At 44.7% G+C, this 21,995-nt stretch overlaps 1 protein-coding gene across 2 annotated transcripts; it reads left to right on the top strand.

Moving 5' to 3' along the window:
* The first annotated feature begins 8,747 nt into the window (after nucleotides 1-8,747).
* On the top strand, nucleotides 8,748-21,714 carry SET (SET nuclear proto-oncogene). Of its 2 annotated transcripts, none has more exons than XM_057720935.1 (8): nucleotides 8,748-8,922; nucleotides 15,145-15,202; nucleotides 15,846-15,988; nucleotides 16,343-16,446; nucleotides 16,544-16,657; nucleotides 17,239-17,409; nucleotides 17,524-17,670; nucleotides 18,877-21,714. In XM_057720935.1, the coding sequence occupies exons 1-8, from the start codon at nucleotides 8,805-8,807 to the stop codon at nucleotides 18,898-18,900; spliced, it is 879 nt and encodes a 292-aa protein (XP_057576918.1). In that variant the 5' UTR covers nucleotides 8,748-8,804; the 3' UTR covers nucleotides 18,901-21,714. The 2 variants fall into 2 exon arrangements, with proteins under 2 accessions (XP_057576918.1, XP_057576919.1); XM_057720936.1 differs by lacking the exon at nucleotides 8,748-8,922 and adding an exon at nucleotides 13,167-13,605 and having other exon boundaries at nucleotides 18,877-21,710.
* Nucleotides 21,715-21,995: the final 281 nt, after the last annotated feature.

Genomic DNA, 21,995 nt, shown 5'->3' with positions numbered 1-21,995 from the left:
TTTTGCAATATATAAAAAAGAAGGCTTGGGATTTCCCTGGTGGTCCAGTGGGTAAGACTCCATGCTCCCAATGCAGGGGGCACGAGTTTGATCCCTGGTCAGGGAACTAGATCTCACATGGCCGCAACCAAGACCCGGTGCAGCCAAAATAAATAAGTAAATAATAAATAAGTAAATATTTTTAGATAAATAAATAAATAAGAAGGCTTATATGCCTCATATATAAAATACACTTATGAATTAATGAAGAAAAGAGATATAATAGGAAATTGGGCAAATTGATATGAATGCGCAATTTACAAAAGAAGAAATGCCATTTTCAAGAAGCATAAGAAAAACTGTTCTAATAGAAATCAAAACTACAACGAGGTACCACCTCACACAGGCCAGAATCATCATCATTAAAAAGTCTACAAATAACAAATGCTAGCGAGGGTGTGGAGAAAAGGGAACCTTCCTACACTGTTAGTGGGAATGTAAATTGGTGCAGCCATTATGGAAAACAGTATGGAGGTTCCTCAAAAAAATAAAAGTAGAGTTGCCATATGATCTAGCAATCCCACTTCTGGGCACATATATCCAGACAAAACTATAATTCGAAAAGATGTATGTATCCCTATGCTCACAGCAGAACTATTTACAATAGCCAAGACATGGAAGTAACCTAAATGTCCATCGATAGATGACTATATAAAAAAGATGTGGTCCATCTATACAATGGAATATTACCCAGCCATTAAACAAGAATGAAATAATGCCATTGTAGCAACCTGGATGGACCTAGAGATTATCATACTAAGTGAAGTAAGTCAGAAAGAGAAAGACAAATATCATATGACATCACTTATATGTGGAATCTAAAATATGGCACAGGGAATTCCCTGCTGGTCCCAGGGGTTAGGACTCAGCTCTTTCACTACCAGGCGGCAGCGCCAGGTTTGATCCCTGGGCAGATAACTAAGATCCTGTAAGCCGAGCAGCGAGGCCAAAAAATAAAAATTAAATAATTAATTAAAAATAAATAAAATAGAGTGTTTCGTCTTGTGGAACTGAAAACCACAGCCACAGAAAGACAGAGAAAATGAAAAAGCAGAGGACTTTGTACCAGATGAAGGGACAGGATAAAACCCCAGAAAGACAACTAAATGAAGAGGAGATAGGCACCCTTACAGAAAAAGAATTCAGAATAATGATAGTGAAGATGATCCAGATGATCTTTTGAAAAAAGACTGGATGCAAAGATCGAAAAGTTTACCAAAGACCTAGAAGAATTAAAGAGCAAACAAACAGAGATATGCAACACAATAACTGAAATGAAAAATACACTAGAAGGAACCAATAGCACATTAACTGAGGCAGAAGGGCGAATAAGGGACCTGGAAGACAGAATGGTGATAATCACTGATGCGGAAAAGATTAAGGAAAAAAGAATGAAAAGAACTGAAGAAAGCCTAAGAGACCTCTGGGACAATGTTAAACGCACCAACATTCGCATTATAGGGGTCCCAGAAGGAGACGAGAGTGAGAAAGGACCCGAGAAAATACTGGAAGAGATTATAGTTGAAAACTTCCTTAACATGGGAAAGGAAATAGCTACCCAAGTGCAGGAAGCGCAGAGAGTCCCAGGCAGGATAAACCCAAGGAGAAACACGCCAAGACGTATAGTAGTCAAATTGACAAAAATTAAAGAGAGAGAAAAGTTATTAAAAGCAACAAGGGAAAAACAACAAATAACATACAAGGGAACTCCCATAAGGGTGACAGCTGATTTCTCAGCAGAAACTCTGCAAGCCAGAAGGGAGTGGCATGACATATTTCAAGTGATGAAAGGGAAGAATCTACAACCAAGAATACTCTATCCAGCAAGGATCTCATTCAGATTCGATGGAGAAATCAAAAGCTTTACAGACAAGCAACAGCTAAGAGAATTCAGCACCACCAAACCAGCCCTACCACAAATGCTAAAGGAACTTCTCTAAGCGGGAAACATAAGAGAAGGACCTACAGAAATAACAAGAAAACAATTAAGTAGGAACATACATATTGATAATGACCTTGAATGTAAATGGACTAAATGCACCAACCAAAAGACACAGACTGGCTGAATGGATACAAAAACAAGACCCATATATATGCTGTCTACAAGAGACCCACTTCAGACCTAGGCATACATACAGACTGAAAGTGAGGGGATGGAAAAAAATATTCCATGCAAATGGAAATCAAAAGAAAGCTGGAGTAGCAATACTCATATCAGATAAAATAGACTTTAAAATAAAAAATGTTACAAGAGACCAGGACATTACATAAAGATCAAGGGATCAATCCAAGAAGAGATAATAATTATAAATAAATATGTACCCAATATCGGAGCACCTCAATACAGAAGGCAAATGCTAACAACTATGAAAGAGGAAATGCAAGGCAGAAATAGAGACACAGGTGTAGAGAACAAACACATGGACACCAAGTGGGGAAAGCAGGGAGGGTTGGGGGGGAATAAATTGGGAGATTGGGATACCAAAATAAATAAATAAATTAATTAATTAATTAAATTAAATATAACAGAAATGAACTTATTCACAAAACAGACTCACAGACATAGAGAACAGACTTGTGGTTGCCAAGGGGGAGGGAGGGTGGGAGAGAGATGGATTGAGAGTTTGGGATTAGTGGGTGCAAAGTATTATATATAGGATGGACAAACAACAAGGTCCTACTGCATAACACAGGGAACTATATTCAATATCTGTAATATGCCATAATGGAAAAAAATATATAGGGTCTTCCCTGCCGACCAGTGATTAAGACTTCAGGGGCACAGATTTGATCCCAGTTCAGGGAACTAAGATCCTGTGTGCCATGCAGTGTGGTCAAAAAAAAAAAAACACCCCCCCCCCCAAAAAAAAAGAATATATATATATATATATATATATATGTATATATGTTATGTATAACTGAATCACTTTGCTGCATACCAGAAACTAACACAACATTGTAAATCAACTATACTTCAATAAAAAATAAATCAAAGAAAAAAAAAGAAAAACTGCTCTCAGTAGTAATACTAACTCTGAGATAAAATTTTCCACCTACCAAATATGAACTTCGGAGAATGAGGCAGGTTTCGGTGAAATATACACAAACACTGCAGGGGAACAGCTGGACAAAACGTTAGAGACCCTTAATATTTTACATACTTTCCCACCCAACAATTGCAGTTCTAGGAATGTATTCTAGTGAAATAATCATACGCGCTAAGATTGAGTTGCCAGGATGTTTACCACAACATTGCTTATAATAACAAAATAGTAGGAACATCTTAAGTTTCTACTGTCAAGTTTTGGTTAAATAAATTATAGCACACTTACCCAACAGAAAACAGCATAGTAATGAAAAATGTTGTCACAGAAGAATATAGAATGGCATGAAAAAATGTTAAAGAAGAGTTACTAATGGAAAAAAATAGACTAAAAACCAGCTTTGTACTATATTCCTCTTTTAAGTGCAACGCACAAATTCATATTATAGGACATACGTGTTATATTAGTAGTCCCTATCTCTTGATGGTGCGATACCGGTATCATTTTTTGCTTTATATTAATTTTCTAAGTTTTAATAAAAATATTATTATTAACTTTTTAAAAAATTTTTGGCCTCACCTCGCAGCTTGCAGGATCTTAGTTCCCTGCGCAGGGATCAAACCCATCCCCTCCCCTCCCAGGCCCCCCGACCCCTGCCCAGATCTCTGGCAGTGAAAGCACCCAGTGCTAACCATTGCACAACCAGGGAATTCCCTATTATTTCCCTATTATTAACTTTTTAATAAGTACTAAGGAGCCAGAGCACGGTGTGAGGGCAATGAAAGAGGCACCAAATGACCTTTAGGCCCTGGCACCCATTTGAGACAAAATGTTGTCTTTATCCTGGTGCCTCCTCTGTGCTGAGAAGTATGACAGAAAATGCAGCAGGAGATGACCAGAGATGATTGTCTGGGGTTCTACCAGCCTCACAGACAAAACTAAGGTGTGTTCTGGGCTCACCTGGCCATCAGGCTTGGGGCAGTAACCCGTCTGCATCACATTAAGGCCAGAAGTGGTGCAGAGGAATCAGAAAGACACCAGCTTGTTTATTTATTTATTTATTGGCCATGCAGCGCAGCATATGGGATCTTAGTTCCCCGACAAGTTTAGAACCCATTCCTCTTGCTTTGGAACCACTGGACCACCAGGGAAGTCCAGAAAGACACCGCTTTGAATCCTGACTCTTCTAACCCTATCTGTTGGACAAGATTCTTTGAGTATCAATTTTTCATTTGGTTTGATTCTCCCATCTATAAAATAAGGATATAATACTATCCTGGAAAAGTTGATGGGAGGGTTTAAAAGGATAATGCTATTGAAATCCTCTCAGACAGCTATGGGAATTTGGGATGTTTTGGAAAATTCTGGTTTCCAGAGGGAGCCTGGTCTCAGGGTTATGGAACATCCTGATCCTGTCAACTTTTGGGTGGGGTGGAGGAAGGCCATTTGCCTTGCCCCCACCTTGTCTGCAGCCAGTTCTGGAATGGAGCAGAGTTGCACAGTTGCCTAGTAACTTCTCTGGGAATCCAGGAAGTTCGAGTTTTGGAAGCTGTGGAGGCAAGGAAAGGTGGGGTCTTGCATGTCTGAATTTAAGCTGACATGTACCAAGTAGGTGCTGTTCTCAGGTGATCTAAGCGACACTAAGTACTAGAGCTTAGGTAATCTTTGTTTTGTTTTAATGCAATATATATACAAGGTTCAAAATTCAAAATGTACAACAGGGTAAAGAAAGATCTTCCAGTATCTCCATCCTTTAATTTCTCAGCACCCAGTCCCCTCCGCAGGGATGGCTGAGTTATCACCTTCACAGGAGACCTTTAAGAGAGTTGTGTTACATGTATCAGGCAAATAACATGTATTTTTTTCTACCCTGCCTTTTACACAAATGGTAACATACTACCTACTTGGTAGGACTGTGCTTATTTCACTTCACTATGGCTCTGATTCCCTATTTGATTTGATGGTTGCAGCACATTCCATTGTATGGGTTATACTCTTCAGATCCCCAAAGCCTAAAGAAGTTGTTAGGTTGTTTCCAATCTTTCACTTTTATGCCATGAATTGCCTTGCATAGGTGCCATCTCATTTATCTGTAGGATAACTACCTAGAAGAGAATTTCTGGGTCAAGGGTGTGTACTTTTGCACTTTTTTGGCCACGCTTGCATGGCACGTGGGATCTTAGTTCCCCAACCTGGGATCGAACCAACGCCCCCTGCATTGGAAGGCGGAGTCTTAACCACTGGACCGCCAGGGAAGTCCTACTTTTGCACTTTTGATAGATACTCTGATGGTTACACTGCCCTCCCAAGGGGCTGTATCCATCCAAGGTGCCCTCTTCCAGGTAGGGTGTCTCTAAACTTTTGGATCTCAGGTTGGCGGGTAAAACAAAAAGGAATCTCAAAATAGTTGGGATTTGTATAGGTCTCACGAAGCTCCTCTTGCTACTCCTCATTGACCCCCTTCTCCTTTGATTCTAGGAACTGAGCCAGTGCAGCATCCTGTTAGTTCACCCCCTTCTGGCTGCTACAAACAAGGGACCTGGGGTTTGCCCCTCAGCTTCCGGAAGTGTCCTTTGCTGATACTCCCAGAAATCTGTAGCTAGGGTGTCTGTCCTTTCTTCCTGCACACATCCTGTTCCTTCTCCACAGCTCTGGCCATCAAGCCACCTTTCCTGTGATTTGGGGTTTAGCTGACTTCCAGTTTCAACAAAAGAGAGTTTTCATTTTTGTTTTCCATACTGTTTTTTTGGAGAATTTCTTTGGTAAAAACAGGGAAAAGATGACTGTTTGTCCTTAAATTGAAAATCCTAAAACAAAGAGGCAGGTATTAGGATTATCCATTTTACAGGTGTGAACACTGACACTTAAGCTGGTTAGAAAGTGCATCCCTCTGATAAAGTGACCCCAGAACTGTGGTTCTAGCTATAACTCAGTTATTCTCCTCATAACCTTAGGTAAATCACTTCTCTCAGGTCTCATCTTGCTCAGCTGTGAAACCAACACATTTGTGACTTTCAAAATGCCTTAGAAGAAGCCCCAAATCCCGCAGAAGCTGTCAGAGAATGGAGGGATGGAAGGGAGCAAGAGATGGTGGTGGTGTGTGGTCTTCCACCAGAAAAAGGTCAGCTTTTTATCGGTATTGACATCATTGACATATGCCTTAGATTTATTTTATTAAGAGGGTAATGAATGGGAAAAAACAAACAGAAAAAAAAGAAGAAAATCACTGCACTATCTCAGAGGTTGCAAACTCATGGCTCATAGGCTGAAAGTGGCCTGATAACATGCTTTATTTGGTCCATAAAGTGTGTGTGTGTGTGTGTGTGTGTGTGTGTTTAAATTTGTTTACTTATTTATTTATTTATTGGCTGTGTTGGGTCTTCGTTGCTGCGCATGGCCTTTCTCTAGTTGCAGTGAGTGGGGGCTACTCTTCACTGTGGTGCGCAGGTTTCTCATTTTGGTGGCATCTCTTGTTGTGGAGCATGGGCTCTAGGCGTGAGGGCTTCAGTAGTTGTGGCACATGGGCTCAACAGTTGTGGCTCACAGGCTCTAGAGCGCAGCCTCAGTATTTGTGGCGCACGGGCTTAGTTGCTCCACGGCATGTGGGATCTTCCCAGACCAGGGCTCGAACTTGTGTCTCCTGCATTGGCAGGTGGATTCTTAACCACTGTGCCACCAGGGAAGTCCCAAAGTGTGTTTTAATTAGTTGCTAACTTTAAAAAATCCAGAGATTTTATTTTAAAAATATGTATCTCTGGCTGCTCTTTAGAAAAATCAAAGATATGGCAGCTTGGGGTTTGCAAACCAAACACACTGGTGTAGCAAACCCCAGACCCAGAAACTGGGCATCACCAGAAAGGACTCTATAAGGCCCTTAAGCCACCTCAGATGATGCCCTCCCCAAGACGCAGGTAACCACACTCTGGACTTCTAACAGCATAGATCAGTTTTTTTTTTCTTCAATAAATTTATTTATTTTTATTGGCTGCGTTGGGTCTTTGTTGCTGTGTGCAGGCTTTCCCTAGTTGCAGCGAGTGGGGGCTACACTTCATTGTGGTGCGCGGGCTTCTTATTGCCGTGGCTTCTCCTGTTGTGGAGCACCGGCTCTAGTCGCGAGGGCTTTAGTAGCTGTGGCATGCAGGCTCAGTAGTTGTGGCACATGGGCTTAGTCAGCATAGATCAGTGTTGTCCATTTTTGTACTTCATACAAGTGGAATCACACAGCCTGTCCTAGTTTGTGTCTGTGTCTTTCACTCAACATTATGTTTGCAGGCTGCATTCCCCTCACGGCACATAGCTGTAGTTCATTTGTTTTCATCATTTTATTATGTTCCATTGTATAAATATCTCACATCCTATTCATTCGGCTGTTGGTAAACATCTGTATTGTTTTTAGATTTTGGCTATTAGGAACCTCGCTGCTGTGCAAATTCTTGTCCACATTTCTCACGTATATTGGTGCACACAGGTATGCATTTCTGTTGGGCACGTAGCCAGGAGTGGAGCTGCTGGGTAACAGAGTAGCTCAGCACAGGCTCTGCTTTGGTAGAGCCAGCACATGGTTATCCAGAGTGGTTGCACCAACCCACCTTCCTCCAGCTGTTATGAATTCCAGTTGCTTGCCTTACTCACAGTTATTACCTGACAGGCCCCGAAAGGCATTGGGTTTTGGGACCCCCCCCAGACAAGATGGCTTCTATAGGTTCTTTGAACTAAAAAAAAATTTTTTTTTAAATTTTTATTTATTTATTGGCTGTGTTGGGTCTCCATTGCTGCGCGCGTGCTTTCTCTATTTGTGGAGAGCAGGGGCTTCTCTTCATTGTGGTGCGCGGGCTTCTCATCGCATTGGCTTCTCTTGTTGCAGCATGCAGACTCAGTAGTTGTGGCTCGAGGGCTCTAGAGCACAGGCTTAGTAGTTGTGGTGCACGGGCTTAGTTGCTCTGAGGCACGTGGGATCTTCCCCGACCAGGAATCAAACCTGGGTCCCCTGCATTGGCAGACGGATTCTAACCACTGCACCATCAGGGAAGTCCCAGGTTCTTAACCTAGTCCCAGAACTCTTAACCGTCAAATGCTACCCTAAATGAGAGAAGAATGAATGGCTGCCCCCAAGTCCTCTCAAGGGCACCTGCTTTTCCTCTTCTTTTGTAATACTTGACTGGGATTCCTTTATTTTAACATTCATTTATCCCTCCAAGCTGAGACCTGGAGGTTGGAAAGGCGTTATCCAGATGGGGCAGTGGGAGTGGAGAGACTGAAGAATGTTCCTGGCTGAGGTGAGGCAACAGCACGTTTAAATCTTCCAGAGGCCAGAGGAAAAAAGAAGACGACAAGTTCTCAATGTGGGCAGTGCTGCCTTCAGAGAGTTGAGAAAGGACTGGGGGAGGGGCCACTGGTGTTTCAAGTCAAGACCAGGAGGGTCCCGGAAAGCACAGAACTGCTCCCCGCCCAAGGAAAACACCTCCCCCACCCACCCACGGCCCAGAAAGCCCTTAGAGAGAAAAAGCAAAGAGCAAGTAAAAGAAGTTGATCTTGATTGGAGGGTGGGTAGGAGGTTGAGGCTGGGGGAGGGGGAATGGGGTGTGTCCCACTGTCATGTAAATATCCCCTCCGGGCGGCTCCAGAGCTTATTTAAACCTCTGTCACCTGGGGCAGCCTTAGTTCTCAGAGCTCCAAGTACGAACTTCTTCCCCTGTGTGGATTTTTGGCTTTTCTCCGAGCATGGCCCCCAAACACCAGTCTACACTTCCACCCCAAGCGAAGAAACCGAAGAAACCGAGACTGGCTCCTGCCTCCGGGTCAGAGGCAATGTCTGCTTCTCCGAACTTGCCGAAGGAAGGTAAGTCCTGATACTAAGTTTTATTGGAGCTTGAAGGGATTTGCAAGGACTGACTTTTAGGTGACTTTTTTCCCCAAAACCTTTTGAGATGTGACTGCAAAGTCCCCTGCAGGGTTTTAAGCATGGGGTGCCTGGATTAGGTTTATATGAAGAAAGAACCAGAAGAAGTGAAAGTGGGAGGCCTGGAGCACATGTGAGCTCGGTGTTGGCCCCAACCCCACACCTACGCTCCCAGCCCCCAAACTCGTTCCTTTTGTCTTGGGTAAGTGGCAACAGTAGCCAGCATATGGCGGAGGGAAACGTAGGTGACCCCTCTCCTCTCCTCCACTCTCCGTGCTATCAGATCCTTGAGTCCTGGTGGTTTCTTAACACTTCATATCCGTCCACCTCTCTTTCGTGCTACTGCCGCCGGCCCATAACTCTGGCCCGGATTACTGCCACCTCCTCCTCATCTCGCTTCCGGCTTCCTCCTCCTCCCTTCCAGCCGGGCAAAGCCAATCACGTGACTCCCTGGTTTAAAACCTTTCTAAGTCTTCCCATGGCCCTCGAGGTACAGGTTGAGAGGCTTTCGGGACACTGCGCACCTGGTCCCTGCCGACCTCTTCAGGTTCAGGCTCCCTCCAGCACCTTTAACCTCGCTTCACCTCCCGGGGCTCCATTCTCTCACCTCGGGGCCAGGAAGCCCGTTTGTCCTCTGCCTGGTTCCTCCCCTCTTCCTACCTGTGCCTGCCGTCTCGTTCTGCAGCTTCCTGCTGAAACGTCACTTCTTGCAAGTATTCTCCTTTAAGCCACAGCTGCTCGGTGTTAAGAGCCCCCTTCTGCCCTTGCAGCACCCAGAGTCCCCCCCAGCCTGGCCTTTACCTTGTAACTGTTGGTTTCATGTCTGCCTCACCCCCCGTTAACCCTTCTCTTGGAAGTAAGGGCTGTGTTTTGCAGACACACTGCTTGGAGTTGAGCACAAAGTGCACTGTTCTGGTGATTAGGCCTCCCTGATACATTGGGGGTGTGGTGGGGCCTTCGCAGGGGATGGGGGTGGGGGGTTGGATAGATCCTGGAAGGCAGGAAAGCATCGCCCCAGGAAGTGAGAGTAGGCTGGCTCAGCGCAGAGGGGAGAGGGCTCGGAGCCCATGAATCTTCCTAATTTGCTGCCTTGGCTGAGTTCCAGCTTTGCCTGTGGAAGGAGCACTGGATGAGGAGCTCTCATTGCAGAGCTCCTGTGGATCTGTTGGGTGATGTGGCAAGTTTAAGTTTAATTGGTCTCAGTCCATCCCCTTCCAAATGACATGCAAAGATTTCCTGCCGAGCTGATTCCCGGATGTGGTAAAGTTGGACAGCCAGGGCTTGAAACCTGGCTGCATCCAGCTGTGTGACCTTGTTGGGCAAGTGACATAACCTGTGCTTCTTTCCTCTTCTGTAAAACGGGCTCAGCAGTATCTGTTAGGCTTGCTGTGAGGCTTAAGTGGAAGTGAAACACAAGACAGCAACTGGCTCATAATCAGTGCTCTTGAGACATAGTAAATTCCTTTCCACTTGTGAGTAGCAAAATGTGGATGAGTCCTTCTGGTTGCCTTCTGTTTAGCTTCTTTGGAGAATTAACAGGACCAGAATGGATGGCAAGGTACAACCACAGCCCCTCCAAGGTGGTTCATCCTGGGACACTGCTGCATTTTAGAGAATGCCAACATCTCTGTTCCAATCTTTAAGCTGTGGGATTGTCCTCCTTCAAAGGAAGCTGGGAAGGAGAGGAGAGAGGAGTTTTGAGAGGGAGGTGAGAGGCCAAGGAGAGAACGCAGAGCTCCTAATGTTGGAGGGGGAGAGAGACCACAGAGAATAATTCAGTGGGCGAATTATCTCTTGGTGTGTCCGTGCCACTCCCTTGTTTACCGAAACGCTTGCCCTTTTTGCTTTCTTTTTCTCTTCCACTTCCTAGTGTGTGAATTTATCTTGAGAAGTGCTGTGGGAAAGGTCAGGAAGAACAGGATGGTCCTAAGGGCTGGGCTGGGAGCCTTGAACCCCAATGCCTAATCGGAAGGCATCAGAAGGCTCCCTGGAGCCCCTGCAGATACATGGGAAACACGAGTAGATTGGGCACTTAGGAGATGCTCTGGGTCACTGGTACCACCTGGTGAGCAGGCTGTGTTTTGTGTATGAAAGCAGCAGCCTTCAGCACAATGTTTATCAGACCGTTTCATCCCATTTGTGGGTCATGAAATCATTTCAGTGGAGAGTGACCTGCATTTAAAGAAAATAAAATAGAAGATTAAGAGTCATCACACTCTGAGGATAAGCATTGTTTTGTGTGTAGGTGTGTACTGGGTCTTAATGTCAAATGTACCTCTTACTGTAGTTCATGTCAAAAAAGGGAAAAAACTGTGTCCTTAGGGCAGGGGCTTTATTATCCGTTAGCCTTGGTTCTGCCACTTGGATCAAGAAAAGTTGAGTTTATCTGTGACATGAGGGTATTAATACCTGTCTTGTATTTCTTGAGGATTGAAGGAGAGGGAAATGTGTGTACTTATCACAGCCTGTGGCCGGTGCTGCATGCTTCAGCAGTGCACTGGAGCCTGGTATTTCTTTCCAGCTCTGTTCAGTGACATCAAAGTGGTAGCAGGAAATTTGCCATGGTGAGAGTATTTATACACCACTGAAATCAGCAGATGCTACAAATCAGAGGTTTTGGTGTGTTTTTTTCCTCTTCTGGGAGTTGGTTGTCAAACAGGTCCCAGCTTCTCATTGGTGCTAATGATTCTTCCCTTAAAAAGCCTGTCCAATTGGGATAGGTATGGATTGAGCTGGACTCAGTTGAGAATAATAAGGTTTGGAGGGGAAAGATTAATTTTTGGGTTTTGGGAAAGTCCCAAGAAGACTTCTGTATTCTGTGCCTATGAACTCTCTGCCATTTAATATTTATCCATCACCCACCAATGGACTATCTTGAACATTAAAGACACTGTTTGAGCTTTAAGAGCTGATAGTAAAATGTGAGTCCTGGAAGGCAAATAATCCAATCCCTGGTTTTGGTTACAAACACCCAAGGAGAGATTTCAGGCTTTTTACGGTCCATGTCTTGGGGGTCCTGCAGGAGGAAGTAGAGCAGTGAGTGGAACATTTGCATTACTCGGAAAGCATAGTTTAAACAGAAGTGCCTTGGCCTTTGTGTTTCAAGACTTGGCCTCTAAAGCAGGCCTTGTTGGTCCTCTCTGACACAGCGAAATGAAATTAACACCGCCGACCCCACCTTACAGCTGTGTGGCCTCAGTGCGATGCAGGCGCGCAGTTGCTGGGACTGGCGCTTAGCACTCTGTACAGATCCTTGCAAACTCCTTGAATTAGGCACTGAGTGGCGCCGAAAGGACCTGCAGGTGAACGTGGCACCTCCTTGCCTTCAGAGGACTTCCACTTTAGTGCGGCTCTGCTTAAACGTCACCACCGACACAACGGTCCATTTGTCAGCCCTTTTTTTTTTTTTTTTTTTTTTTTTCCTTTGCGTCGGCCGGTATGCGGAATCTTAGTTCGCTGACCAGGAATGGAACCCGTGCGGAAGTCCACTGTCAGCCTTATTTGAATTTTATAACTTCTTAACATTAATAGGTCCATAGAGGGAAAATGACTTGTCCAAGTGCACACAACCTGCAGAGCAGAGCTTCGACTAAGAGCCAGGAAAAGATCTGTGAGTGGACTGGGCAGCTTCGGGCTTTGCAAACACGCCTGAGTCCGAAGGCAGCTTCCCATCAGGGAAATAGGATGGAGGTGCCTCCTTCTTTCCCCACGAGGAGGGGCGCCCCAGTAGTGTCCCACAGTGCAGAACCCGGGGTGGGTCTATTTCTGGGCTCCGATGTACCGAAGCCTGGCTACGCCGAGGCCTGCGCTTCTGGGGGGCTGCGGACACCCCTCTCCCCCGCGCCACCCGGCGGAGAGGGGAAGCCGCTCTGCCACCACGTGATGCACCCGCCTGGGAGCCTGCGCGCAGCCTGGCGAGGCCCCGCCCCTCGGGCCGCCGCGCGCCCGTAGCGCGCAAATGTCCCGGGTCGGGCTGGAGAAGGGGAAAGCGGGGGAGGGGAGCGCGGCGCGGGGGGCCGGCCCCGTACGTCGCGGCGTTCCTTCCTCCCGCCTCTTCGCCAGGCCCTGTGTCTCCTCGCCGCGGCTCCGCCCCCTGGTCCCGGCGCCCTGGCCAATGGTGAGGCGGCGCGAGCCTCTCCGGCCGGAGGCGGGGCGTGCGCGCGGGGCCTGGCGCGCCTGCGCCCTGCCGCCCGCCCCTCGCCGTGAGGAGGAGGTGGAGGAGGAGGCGGCTCGGGGAGATCGAGCAGCGAGCTGGAGCGCGGAGCGTGAGTGAGGGAGCCGAGCCGCCTGCCCGCTCGCCGCCGCCGCCTCCCCTCCGTAAGCAGGAGCCCGGGCCGGGGCCCGGCACGCCGCCGCAGCTCCTCCCTCGTCGCCAGGCCGCGAGGGCAGCGCGCGCGAGCCAGGGGGAGGGAGAGCGAGCGAGCGCCGGGAGGAGGCGGCCGGACCGAGCGAGCGCCCGCGCGTGTGGCGTGAGGGGAAGCCGCTGCCCGCCCCCTTCGCCTTCCCTTCGCTCCCCCTCCCCGCTCCCCCCCCGACCGCGGAGCAGCACCATGTCGGCGCCGGCGGCCAAAGTCAGTAAAAAGGAGCTCAACTCCAACCACGACGGGGCCGACGAGACCTCAGGTGAGGAGCGGGCGAGGCGGGGGCCGGCCCGCGCCGCCATCTTCGCCGCCCGCCCGGCCGCAGGCCGCCGGCGGGGCGCGGGGGGCGCCGGGCGGAAGGGCCGGCGCGCGCCTCGGCGCCCTTTTTTGTGCGCGCGGGGCCGGGGCCGGGTGGCGCCGCGGCGGCGGACGGCGCCGCGAGGCGGGGGCCCTGCGGCCTGCTCGGCGCGGGCGGAGGAGACCCCCCCTTCCTCTCCCCCCTCCCTCGCTCTCCTCCCCCTCCCTCCCTCCCGAGAAGCCTCTCTTTATTGTGCTCCGCCATGATGCCTCGCTCCCATCAGCCGCCGCCGCCGCCACATGGTGCGGCCGGACGCGGCCCCGCGCCCGGGCCTCGGCGCGGCTCCCCCTTCGCGCCCGGGCCGCGGGCGGCACCCCCGCCCGGAGGCCGGCCCCGGCGCGGCCCTCTGCCGCGGGCTGGGGCGGGGTGGGGGCGCGGGGAAGCACGCGGCCGCGGCGCGGCCCGGGCCGCTCGGAGGATGCTCTGGCCGGCCCCGGGCGGTCCCCACGTGGGATGGCCACCCTGTCGCGGCAGCGCGCCGAGAAGCCGGGCGCGGCGGCCGGGGTGCCGGAGGGTCGTTTTACCAGGGCTTGGAGCAACTCCGCTGGCCTTGTGCGTGCAGGCTTTCGCGGCAGGGGGCTGCACCACCGGGGCTGGTTGCCGGAAATGAACCGCGCGATCCGGCCCCTTCACGCCCACTTGGCTTTGTAGGTTTTGCGGTCTTTACCGGACAAAAGGGCACCTTTCCCGTAGCACACCCCCTTTCCCTCCTCTCTCTGCTGTGGCTCATAGTTTCTGACTGCATGCTTGCTCTGTGTAAGTGCGCTCCAGAATCGTTTGGGACCGCCTCTGAGATCAGCCCGCTTGAAATTGGGTTGGAGGGGTGAGAAAGGTCAGATTTGAAGCCGGGGTTTCACATTCTTAGAAGGTAATGCCGAGCGTTTACTGGTGGGGTAGTTCCCAGGGCCTTCCTTGTCTTTGTAGGCGTGTCTGATGTCTTAACAGTAATCGATACGGAGCAATATTTCCAACTTTGTACAAAAGGTGATTCCACCATGGACATAGGTGGTGTTCTAATTTTTGTTGTTGTCGTGGGTTAGTTTCCGTATTCTAGTTAATAGATAGTGCTGCTGTATTGTAGGTGTATAATGTGATTTTTTTTTTTCTTTAAAGAGAACATTAGGATTTCTGAAAGGCGTTTGTTCTCTGTCTCATAATAGAAACTTTAATAATTGGTCTCGTAATGGAACTCGTAAAAGCGTGACAAACATTTTGAGTAGTCTAACATAGCATGATTTGTGAATAGCCTTTTAATTGAAAAGTGGTTTGTCAACTACACACATGAACACGTGGAGAGCGTGCCTTGTGGTAGGCAAGTTTTTCTTCTCTTAACAGCTTTATTGATACAACTCACATCACAGACTGTTAACAGTAGGAAGGAAAACTGGTTAAATTTATTTTCAAGTTAGTTAGTATTGAGTCTCATGCACCTTTTTCTTGCAGAAAAAGAACAGCAAGAAGCAATTGAACATATTGATGAAGTACAAAATGAAATAGACAGGTAAAGTTTTTCTCAATTTACTTTGTTTTCTGACATGCATCTTATGTTTCAGTAATCATTGAGACTAAGGCCAAATACATCTGTATCTACTGGCTAAGTGAAGATGATTATAACTGAGTTGGAAATATTAATATTAGAGGATTCAGTGTTATTTTTCTGTGAAATATTTGTACAGTCACAAGAAAGTTTCTGTGTGAAGATTGGGTTTGCTTTCATAGGCTACAAGTTGTGTGAGTTGCAGTGTGTGGATGTCTGATAGTTCAGTGATATGGCATCAGTGTTGCTCTGAGTTGTCTTATAACTTTGTTACTTGATTAGCATTTCTTCTTCTTTCTTCCTGATCTGCCTCAGGGAAACAATTGAAGTTAGCCTGGTAGTGGAGTAGATAAATAACATAATTTTATCAAAATGCTCTTTGGGCACTTTAAGAACTGTCAATTATTGAGTGCCTGTTGGTAAAGCAGATCAAATTGCCATCTCAATTTTGACTTGAGTCTCTGGGAACAAAAATCTAGGTGATTTGGTTGTTATAAATATGTACTTCCACATTGTTCTAAAGCTAACAGTGAATATTCTGTAATCTCAGCAGTTTTTGTATTTGCTAAGTACCATCCTTGTCAACATGTCTTTTCATTTGCTTCAGACTTAATGAACAAGCCAGTGAGGAGATTTTGAAAGTAGAACAGAAATATAACAAACTCCGCCAACCATATTTTCAGAAGAGGTCGGAATTGATCGCCAAAATCCCAAATTTTTGGGTAACAACATTTGTTAACCATCCACAAGGTATGTTATGGCAGAGCAGTGTTAAAGGCTATATAGGCTTTCCACTTGTTAAAGAGTGAAGTGACCCTGTCCACTTGTTAAAGAGTAAGGACTTGGTCCAGCATGTTGATTACATGCAGAGGTTGAAACAGAGAGGGAGAGGCTTGCAATTAATGCTTTCTATTTAGAAGAGATCCTATTCTAATTTGGGATTCTGTTTAATTACTTGATAAAAGATAATGACAGCTCTGATATTGAGCCATTTGGTTTTCAATTAATAATGGATTATGAAACCAAATTTGGGAAATTTTTAAAGGGATTGCTTGAGTTTGTTAATGTTTGTTTAATAATCATTTCGTCTGTTTGCTGGTCTAGTGTCTGCACTGCTTGGGGAGGAGGATGAAGAGGCGCTGCATTATTTGACAAGAGTTGAAGTGACAGAATTTGAAGATATTAAATCAGGTTACAGAATAGATTTTGTAAGTATCAGTAACTTGTTTGTCCCTGTGGAAATTAACCTGAGCTTTGGTTGGAAGTGCTGTTTTATATTGATTTCTCATTCTCTAATTGTTGTAGTATTTTGATGAAAACCCTTACTTCGAAAATAAAGTTCTCGCCAAAGAATTTCATCTGAATGAGAGTGGTGATCCATCTTCAAAGTCCACTGAAATCAAATGGAAATCCGGAAAGGTATTTGAGGGGTTGTTGGGCACTAATGTTTTGTGTAGTTTGATTTTAGTTGAACCATTTAAGTAAATGCTTAGTGTTTTGATGATGTGTTAAATGTAGATCCTTAAAAGATAAAAACGTCCATTGTATTAAAGCCAAATACAGTAGTTTATGGTCTTATTATAAATTATAGAGCAAGTTTTTGTAGAGTGGACTAAATCATTTTGGTTTCTACATTGGTGACTTGTGGCTTCCCAAAACCATTTCTGTCTGCATTTAAGTAGTAAACATATTTTAAATTATACTGTGTTAAGATACTGGTTGTTGAAGTGAAACTAATTTTATTTAAAAAAGAGCCAAGTCTAGATGGTAACTTTCAAGAGAAGCTTGACATACAAATTTGACAGCGTTCTTTGCAGGCCTAAAATCCTAGGGCTTCTGTTTCTTTTCATTAGCTGTACTTTTTATAGCTTCTTTTAGATAAGAATAATAATGTAGATAATACAGGGTCCATTTTTTGCTCTGCTTTTGGGTTAAAAACTTAAATTGTAGGGGCTTGAGGTGTAGAGAGCTTATATCAAAGTTCTTCCATCTTCATTTAGGATTTGACGAAACGTTCAAGTCAAACACAGAATAAAGCCAGCAGGAAGAGACAGCATGAGGAACCAGAAAGCTTCTTCACCTGGTTTACTGATCATTCTGATGCAGGTGCAGATGAGTTAGGAGAGGTCATCAAAGATGATATTTGGCCAAATCCATTACAGTACTACTTGGTGAGTTGAGAATGTTCTTTTATTCAAGGTTGCACTTGTTTCATTTGTCTGAAAATGAGTTCTTAAGGTAACTCTTGGTTTTTGCGTTTTTGTTTTTGGTTTTTTCCCCTCTAGGTTCCGGACATGGATGATGAGGAAGGGGAAGGAGAAGAAGATGATGATGATGATGAAGAGGAAGAAGGACTGGAAGATATTGATGAAGAAGGGGATGAGGATGAAGGTGAAGAAGATGAAGATGATGATGAGGGGGAGGAAGGAGAGGTAAAAAGATTTGGTTAAATCCAAGAAGATAATCTTCAAAGAATTCACCTTGTTACTTTGGAGATTATATATATTGTGTAGTGGAACTGACTCAATGGATTGTTGGAAGATTTGTAGAAAAGATAAACTGTTTTGTCCAAGATTGAAGGAAATTTTGATAAGCTCATTGTATCAATGATTCAATTAGTTCTGCTTTTGTGGTTGGTTTTTATGACTATTCAATTATGTCATTCCCTAGCCAGTACTTAATGAAAGTGCTGTGGAGAATGCAGCTGCTCAAATTCTGAGAAACCTCCCAAATAACAAAAATAGGCATGTTTTGGACAGGCCATAAAATTCTTATAGTCAGATTGGGATAGATTGGGTTTTGGTTTGTGTTACTTGGTCTGAAGGATGTCTGATTTGGTTAGTGCTTAAAAGTTAATTTATCTGAAACATCACCGTATCTTTCAAGATTCAGATTGGGATGCAGATTGGGGAACTCCCTTGGTCGTCCAGTGGGTAGGACTCAGGACTCAGGTGCTTTCACTTTGTGGGGCCAGGTTTGATCCCTGGTGGGGAACTAAGATTCCATAAGCTGCATGGCTGGGGGGAAGAAAGGAATTCATGTAAACTGATATAGTTGGCCTTTTTCATATCTGTGGGTTCCCATTCTTCAGATTTTTTTTCTTTTAATTCCAGAAAGTTCCAAAAAGCAGAACTTGAATTTGCTGAGTGCTTGCAACTATTTACATTGCATTCACAACTATTTACATTGTATTAGTTATAAGTAATCTGAAATAATTTAAAGTGTATGTGAGGATGTGGGTAGGTTGCATGCAAGTACTGTGCCACTTTATTTAAGGGACTTTTTTAGCACACTGAGATTTTTGTTTGTTTTTTTAATTTTTAAAAGTTTATTTATTGGCTGTGCCAAGCGTTATGTGGGATCTTAGTTCCCTGACCAGGGATTGAACTACTGCCTGCAGTGGAAGCATGGAGTCTTAACCACTGGACTGCCAGGGAAGTCCCCCCGCTGAGGACTTTTGTATGTGGATGGGGTTCTAAAACATCCCTCACACATACCAAGTGACCACTGTGGAGGTCCATAAAATTAATTTCGCTTGTCACGAAATTAGGTTCTTTGGAGTCTGTCATGGTCCATATGAATATTGGGGACTGACTTAGAATTAACCTAAAGAGTAACTGTCTGGTTTTTTCTTACAGGAAGATGAAGGAGAAGATGACTAATGGAACACTGATGGATTCCAACCTTCCTTTTTTAATTTTCTCCAGTCCCTGGGAGCAAGTTGCAGTCTTTTTTTTTTTTTTTTTTTTTTTGTCTTTTTTTTTGTCTTTTTTTTTTCCTCCTCTTGTGCTCAGTCGCCCTGTTTTTGAGGTCTCTTTTCTCTTTATACCATGGTTCACAACCTATTTTGGGGGGAAATACCTTGAGCAGAATTGAGTGGGAAAAGAATCTCTACCCCTTTCTGTTCCAAATTCATTTTTATCCCTTCCTGTCTCAACAAAAACTTTATGGAATCAACACCACCATGCTCTGTGGGAAAAAAGAAAAACCTTCTGCTCCCTTAGCTCTGCTGGAAGCTGGAGGGTGCTAGGCCCCTGTGTAGTAGTGCATAGAATTCTAGCTTTTTTCCTCCTTTCTCTGTATATTGGGCTCAGAGATTACACTGTGTCTCTATGTGAATATGGACAGTTAGCATTTACCAACATGTATCTGTCTACTTTCTCTTGTTTAAAAAAAGAAAAAAAAACTTAAAAAAATGGGGTTATAGAAGGTCAGCAAAGGGTGGGTTTGAGATGTTTGGGTGGGTTAAGTGGGCATTTTGACAACATGGCTTCTCCTTTGGCATGTTTAATTGTGATGTTTAACGGACATCCTTGCAGTTTAAGATGACACTTTTAAAATAAAATTCTCTCCTAATGATGACTTGAGCCCTGCCACTCGATGGGAGAATCAGCAGAACCTGTAGGATCTTATTTGCAATTGACATTCTCTATTGTAATTTTGTTCCTGTTTATTTTTAAATTTTTCTTTTTGTTTCACTGGAAAGGAAAGATGATGCTCAGTTTTAAACGTTAAAAGTGTACAAGTTGCTTTGTTACAATAAAACTAAATGTGTACACAAAGGATTTGATGCTTTTCTCTTAGAACAGATATACTTAGTATGACTTTCCAAGTTTGACTTGTATAAGATTGTTGTCAAACTTTGTCACCGTAACTTCGTAGTTTTTGATACGCACTTTGCAGGGTGACCTCAGGGCTATGTTGATTGAGTAAAGGGATTTGAATCAATGTATTAATGTCTCCATAGCTGGGAACCCATCATGGGTACAATTTGCCATCAGTTTCTGAATTTTTTCACATCATTGGGGATACCAGATTGCTGAAAACTCAGTTCTGAATATGTTGTACCCTTGATTTGTATCTCAAATTGGCATTTCCAAATACGGGCTTTTATTTACCTGGATATAATAATAGTGCCTGCCACCACCATCAGACAGACCTGGTGCTCTACTGCCAAGTTAACACACAGGGCAATTGTTGGCATGTCTTCACTGGCACTGTAAGATGTGGCCGAGAAGACAGGCTTTCAGAGTAAGAAGTCCGTATTGGTGGTAAGAAACTCAGGTTAGGAGTACTTTTGTCTCAAAGTACCAGCTCTTTAGCATATAGCTCTCAAATGAGACCTGTCTGTGAATCTGGGGGAGATGACGGACTGCTCTGTCTGCTAAATGCCGTTGTGCATAAATCACATTTTGAGAAACTACCTAATGCACAAGCTTTTTAATGCTGTAAAATATAGTAGCTAAAATTAAATGCCACTTAGCTTTTTCAAAGATGAATTAATGGACAGCCTGGTCAGATTCAAAGCTTTTTGATGTATAAAAACTTTATAAATGGAACTACTCCATCCATAGGCAAAGTGTAACAAAAACCTGTCTAGATGGATAGTATGTAATTTCTGCACAGGTCTCTGTAGCAAATACATCACTGTATACCGGTCAGGAATCTTGCTCCAATAAAGGAACATAAAGATTTTTTTGACTGGGGTCATTCTCCTTGTTTTATAGGGAAATGTTACTATTTGCTTTTGGATTTTAGATGATGAGCTAGTTTTTTTGCTTTGTGTTTTGGTCGGTATTTGTGTTTGTAGTGACGGGGAAACGGGGAGAGCTGCCCTTCAGATAGTTGAGTAAGTATAGCATTGCTACATCTACATGGAAGGGTATATTTGGAAGTCATGGAGAAATAAAAAAATTACTTGGAATGTAGTAGATTCCTGAGGGGCTTTAGTATTTTGATTTTGAAGTCTCAACATTTAAGGGACTTTTCCCTGGGGGAAGAAAAACAATATTCACTTGAAATGATACTCAGGAAGTAAGCCTGTGATTTTTGCTTCACAGAGTGACAGCTTACCAAAACTGGCTTTCATGTGCTGGCGAAGTTGTAGCACTGTTAGGTTATTTAATCAAACTACAGTGTTTATTTTGGGGAATATGGCAAAAAAAATAAAAATAGGAGCCCCTAATGTTAATTTCCTCCCAATCACTGAGACAACCCTTTAGCTTCCGAAATCTCAGGAAGGTTGTGCTAGGCTGTGAGAAGGCAGAAGGGGCACCCTTAGTGTATTGGAAAATGGCTACAAAGTAGTGTGCACTGTTCCCAGCTGCAAGAGTTCTTGGGCTGGCCCTGAGGCAAGTATGTTTTCGAAAGTGCCAGGTGAGTGGCTCAAAGCTTAAAGAGAAAATAGTGGCTGTTAAGGCCGTTTCTCTGGGACATCCTCTTCAGAAACTGCTTATGAGGGGACCTCAGTAACTACGTGAATTGGGACATAGAGGACAGTAGGTTGTAATGTGTCTACACTTACCTTAGTTTCAAAACTTTTAAGGAATGTTCTGCAATCAGGTTGTCTCTCCGATGATACACTGATTTTCAAGATTTTAGTCTGTGCTCTGACCTCCATGACAGGCCCTTACTATTTCAACCAACGCTGGCTCTAAAATGTAGCGTTTAAATGTCCATGGAGTACCTGAATGTCTTGGGCTGACAGATTTGCTTAACATCTGGCCTGCTTCACCTGTGTTAGCTGATGGGGTGCTAAAAAGTATGAGTCTTATACTTGATGGATTCTTGGGAGTTTGGGGGCTTCAGAGGACTGTGTAATTGTGTCTCTGGATTAATTTGGTAATCTTTATCATTACTGCTTTGTAACAACTGATTTCATGGTTTCCTTTGGTCCCATAAACAGATTTGGGTTTTCTGCCTTTTTTGTTCGATTTTGCTATGAACCCTTTCTCACTATTGCAAGAAAGGAATTCTG

Source organism: Hippopotamus amphibius, chromosome 2 (assembly GCF_030028045.1).
Source record: "Hippopotamus amphibius kiboko isolate mHipAmp2 chromosome 2, mHipAmp2.hap2, whole genome shotgun sequence".
Taxonomy (NCBI): domain Eukaryota; kingdom Metazoa; phylum Chordata; class Mammalia; order Artiodactyla; family Hippopotamidae; genus Hippopotamus; species Hippopotamus amphibius.
This window is presented reverse-complemented; position numbering and strand designations above follow the sequence as displayed.

Coding starts and splice junctions, on each gene's coding strand:
- SET (XM_057720935.1), top strand. CDS start 8,805: ATGGCCCCCAAACACCAGTCTACACTTCCACCCCAAGCGAAGAAACCG. Junction 16,447..16,543: donor CAGGTTACAGAATAGATTTT/GTAAGTATCAGT, acceptor TAATTGTTGTAG/TATTTTGATGAAAACCCTTA. Junction 16,658..17,238: donor TCAAATGGAAATCCGGAAAG/GTATTTGAGGGG, acceptor ATCTTCATTTAG/GATTTGACGAAACGTTCAAG.